Genomic DNA, 5,008 nt, shown 5'->3' with positions numbered 1-5,008 from the left:
TGGCCCTCGGTCCTCTGCTGAGATGCTGTATTGCTTCACCTCTCCATGCTTCCTATTCCTGCTGCTTTTTGCCTTGTTTAGTTTGCAGCCCCTGCAAGGCAGGGGCCAGCTCCTGCTCTCTGCATGTGCAAGGTGCCTGGCACGCAAGGGCCCTGTCTCAGCTGGGAGCAGGAGGCTAGCAAAGTGTATCATCTTTTTTGTTGTTTTTATTCTGGCAGTTTTATGACTTGAACTTGAGCACTGTTCTCTGGTCTCCCAGGGCAGAGCCACGCTAATGCTTGTGTCAACAGTTTCAGACTTGGGGCTAGCAGAAGCAATGACCAGGGCGGGCTTATGGGGCTGGGCTTGTGATGCTGATGGTGTAGCGCTCTGCTGCCAAGCATTTCAGTGAGCCCTGTGCCACCACACCAGCCAGCAAGCTCTCAGCTCTGTAAATAACCACAGGTTCTCACTTTTGGCTTAACTACTTGCATTTTTACACACTTCACATTCAAACATGCACATGCCAAAGGGGTTGTGCTAGCTCTCCCCGCCAGCTTTGCCCTGTCCCACTCCTGCACACTGTAGGAGACGGGTATATCTGGAAAGACTGATTTTTGCCTGTTGGCGCATCCACCCCAGTTGTAATTACTGAGGTGTTTCAGTTGAATTTCACCCCCCCAGGTCAGTTTTATTGCACTCTTTTATTTACAGAAAACACAGAAATAAAGCATTAAATGTGTCGGGTTTTTACCAAACTGCCCAATCACTTTTTTTCTTTTGTGGGCTTTTTTTTTTTTTTTTTTGGCACAAAGAAATATCACAGGTGTTACCAAACAACCAGGTATCAGCAACTGACCAACTGCCCAGCCCAATAACATGACTTAAACAAACAGACATATTGAATTGAGATTGAAAACAAGGAGGTTGTTCCACATTCAGCTACCAGTATAACTTGCTCATTGGGGGACAAGGGGAGTTATTCTGGAGGGGACAGCATCATTCATAAATTATATTTATATTTACCTCTTATATTGTAAAAGTAAACAGTGCAAAAGTACAGTACCCCAGGTACCCTTTCGGTTTGGAAAGCTTGACAGTTGTCTCTTACGTTTTGTGTGTGTTTTGTAAACATTGTTACCCATCCACAGTTCTAGCTCTTGCTTGGAGAGACCCGGTTCCTCTTGCGTCCGAAACGTGTTGTGAGAGGTGGCAACCACTTCCCCTAGACTCTGTTCAGAGATTCCTGCTCACGATTTAGTGCAAATTTTGGAGAGAAAAAGACAAAAGGGAGAAGGTGAGGGGAAACAAATCAAAAGAAAACAAAATAAGGCAACAGTTAGAAACAGTCTGTATCAAAAATAGGGCCTGCCGCCCCAGGGCTGCATTATGAGAAGGGCAGGAAGTCTCTCTCTTCCACCAGGCTGATGGAAAGGTTTTTCAGCTCCTCCTCGGAGCTGGCTGTTTTGTAGCCGAGCTGCGCCAGCACCTGCTGGCAGGCGCGCTGGGTGAATGCCACAATCTCGTAGGACAGCCGGAAACGCCACTTCTCTGCTGTTGCCGCCGAGTTTCGCACCGTCCCGTACTTGTGTTTGGACGAGGACCTGTCTCCTCGGGTGTTGTTCTGTATCCAGCGCTCGACATTGCTGTCCATGGGGATGCCCAGGAAATCGTAAATCTCCTCAGTCTTTTTCATGGGGTTCCTGGCCAGGTCTTCATACCTCACCAGCATGTATTTGCCTTTGAGCCACAGTGGCCGGTTCAGGCCAGTGGAAACGGAGTTCCAGAAGTCCTCGCACACCGTGGTGAGCTGGGTCACGTCCAGGTTGTACGGCTTCCTGCCGGTGCCATCCCAGATCCTCCAGAGCCGGTAAGTGTCCCGGAAAGTCTCGCTCCGGGATGCCAGGATCCCCCGGGGGTCCCTCACCAGCTGGATGACCTTCAAGTTCAGCCGTGGGTCCTCCACCAGGGCCCGGAGGTCGCTGACCTCAGGCACCCGCACGGTTTTGATGGCCACGTGCCCATGCTCTCTGCAGGACTCGGTAGCCAGTGTCAGGTTCAAGGTACCGCATTTCTTCACGCAGTCTCCTTCCTCCAGGTGGAGATCAACAGCTCCCAGGGACTCGCAGACGGGGGGTGAGCACAGCGCCTTGCTGGCTCCTCTGCGGAAGAGCCGGTCGGTCGTGTGGTTGACAGGCTGGGGTTTGATGTAGTTCTCCAGGAAGTAGAGGTCACAGTCGTACAGGCTCCTCAGCAAGTCTCGGCTGGCCCCCAGCATGACCCGCCTGTCCGTAGTACTCTTGCTCTGGGTCAGCTTTGGGATCAGCGTGTACTGGACATGGTAGAGCGGCTCGAATAAATAGAAGACATCAAAATGCTGGTTGAACAGCTGTCCGACAAATGAGGAGCCACTGCGGGTGGTGGCGAGGATGAGGACATGTGTCTTCCTGGAGAGGTTATATGCAAAAGTGGGGCTCTCATCACATAGCCTGTCGGCTGCATCAGTGTCCTGGCTCAGGCTGCAGTTCATGGGGTTGGGGATGGGGCAGCTGTGAAAGGACTTGGCGGTGAAGGTCCGGATTGCTGTGTACTGGATTGCAATGGATGCCAAGGCTAGTAGAAGGACAGCCTTCCAGGAACATTGCATGGCTGGTCACCTTCATAGGGCTTCTTCACAGGTCGTCTTGGTGTCTGCAACCCAACAGAGAAGTCACGGGTTGAGCGAGGACCTCCATTTGAGGACCCAAGTATTCCTAATACTGAGTGCACCAGCAAATGCCCTCCCATACTGCATACATATCGGTCATCATTGTGTGGATCCCTGTCATGCACTGTATAGCCTATTTCAGCAGAAAGGGGGACCAGCAACAAGATGGCCAACCTGGAGGCACATTTCCAGCCAGGACATCAGTCCCAGGGACTGCTTCCTTCCAGGCTGGGGGCATATGGAGGTTGTGTGCTCCACGTTCACCCCATGCTCTGTGGCCCTGGCAGTGGGGGTTTAGAGCCCAATGGTCACACTGTGCATGTGTCTCCATCCAGCTGCTGAGCAAACTCCTCAGCTGCCCTGTGAGCCATTTGTCACCCCATCAATCAGTACCTTTTACACCCAGTCCAGGAGCTGTGGGAAGATGAGGGCAGGGGATCCTGCCAACACTGCCTGGAGAGGCTCCTCCATCATTTCTGGCCAGCTGGCAGTGTGAGGCACGGCCTGTCTGGGCCAAGGACTGCCTGCCCAGGGAGAGAGGGGTGATGGCTCTTCTAGAGCTGCAAACATCTCTGCTAAGGAGTCCATGGGCCAGGCCAGCTCAGTAAATGAGCTTCCAGGGACATGGACCAGCCTGAGCTCTGCAGCTGGAGCCAAAGCTGCATCCCAGCTGCCAGTCCCAGGTGCCCTAAGCACTGCCTGGGTGGTGTGGCTGGGCATGGCTCAGCTGCAGGCGCTGGTCCCGCACACAGCTGAGCATGGGGGGAAAGCACAGGGGGAAAGCAATACTACAAAGAGGAAGGCATTAGAAACTGCATCTCCTCCATCCTCTGTCAGCAACAGTGGTTTCTCAGAGGGACAATGGTGCCTCCTCTGGTACAAAGTGTTGGGCCTTGCCCTGCACAGGCTTGCCGCTGGGTTGGACTGCGCTGGGGCCCTGCAGCGCACTGCCTCCCCGTGAGCTGCAATGGGTCCAAGCCCTCTGTGCGAGGCCGTGAAGCTGGCTTGTGTGCCCATGGGGGCCCTCGCGGTGCCTGGGGAAGTGAGGCAGCGTGGAGGAGTGTGTGCATGTCTGTGGGGGGGAGCGTCCACTGGGCTGTGTGGCTCTTGTGTTGCTGCAGGTCATCATGTGCATTAGGTACCTTGGGGACCCATGTGTTGTCACCCCTGTCCCCAGCTTGTCTCTGCCTCAGTAGCCACCTTGGTGTTGTATCCCTGCTACCCTTTCACTAACCAAATAATCTTTGCAGACTCTACCCTGCCTCTCAAAAGCATGAGGCTTCACATCCACATGCTGTTGCTCCCCAAGGACCAGTGGGGCTGGGGGAAGGAGGGAAGAGATCTCTCCAGCCCAGAAATCCCAAACAAGCCAAAACCTCTGTGCAGGGGGAAAATCCCAACACTAGCAATGGTTTTTGACCTCCAATTTCTCTTGCCCACATTTCTTCTGTTTCCCCCTGATGTGGTATTTTCCCCATGCACGTGCTTCTCTGTGACCAGCTGCCTGCCCTCCGCAGCCAAAACTATGGGAACAGACCCAAGTATCTCTGCTCCTGACCCAGCAGAGCCCTTCCTTCCCATAGGATCCTCCCCACAGTTGCTTCCTCTTCTTCACACTTCTCGCTTGCTGTGTGTCCCCAGGAAAAGCTCCAAGCCCTCCTCTAGCTAACAGTGAGCTCCCAGGCACCTGCTTGCCCCTCCAGCATGCTGGCTACTCTGGGGTGATGGATGGCAGCAGGGTGGGATTGCCAGAGCCATTGCTGAGCAGAGGGAGGCACGTGGGCCAGATGGTTTTAATGTGCGGGGCCTGTTCAAGCCCAGCGCTTCAGGGGCTTTAGGATATTGAAATTCCTGGCAGGCCTGGCAAAGCACAGAGTTCCTGGTGCTCTTTCCCCAGAGAGGCTATAGCAGCTAGCACAGCATGACGTACCCATCTCCTCGATGTGTCCAACTCTCAGGAGAGAGCTTGTCAGTCAGAGTGACGCCAGGAGCAGGGAGTGCTGCTCTGACCTGCAGGTGAGTTGAAAAGCTGCTTTCTTTTTTCATTATTTACCAGTTGCTTCCAGCTCCTCCTCTGGAGCACAAGCACATGGGTCTGGCTTTGTTAAGCTTCCAGTCTCCCGAGACCTCTTCCTGGGAGAGGGGTTTCTTCACCCTTTGATTCAGACCAGGAGCTGAACTGGGGGAGCTCTGACTCTGAAAGCATCCCTCCTGCCAGGTATCATAGTAATGGGGAAAGAGACACACTTTACTTGGGCTTACAAGGGAGGAAGAAAAATCACATGGTGGGCTGTAGCAGCTGCCTGGTGAAAGGATTTGGGG

General features: G+C 53.7%; 1 protein-coding gene across 1 annotated transcript; it reads right to left on the bottom strand.

Moving 5' to 3' along the window:
• Positions 1-1,366: 1,366 nt before the first annotated feature.
• On the bottom strand, positions 1,367-2,626 carry CHST1 (carbohydrate sulfotransferase 1). Its single transcript, XM_026065826.1, has one exon. The coding sequence runs from the start codon at positions 2,624-2,626 to the stop codon at positions 1,367-1,369; it is 1,260 nt and encodes a 419-aa protein (XP_025921611.1).
• Positions 2,627-5,008: the final 2,382 nt, after the last annotated feature.

The sequence above is a fragment of the Apteryx rowi genome, unplaced genomic scaffold, assembly GCF_003343035.1.
Source record: "Apteryx rowi isolate R43461 unplaced genomic scaffold, aptRow1 scaffold_232, whole genome shotgun sequence".
Taxonomy (NCBI): domain Eukaryota; kingdom Metazoa; phylum Chordata; class Aves; order Apterygiformes; family Apterygidae; genus Apteryx; species Apteryx rowi.
The sequence above is the reverse complement of the archived record's forward strand: the minus strand, read 5'-3'. Positions and strand labels throughout refer to the sequence as shown.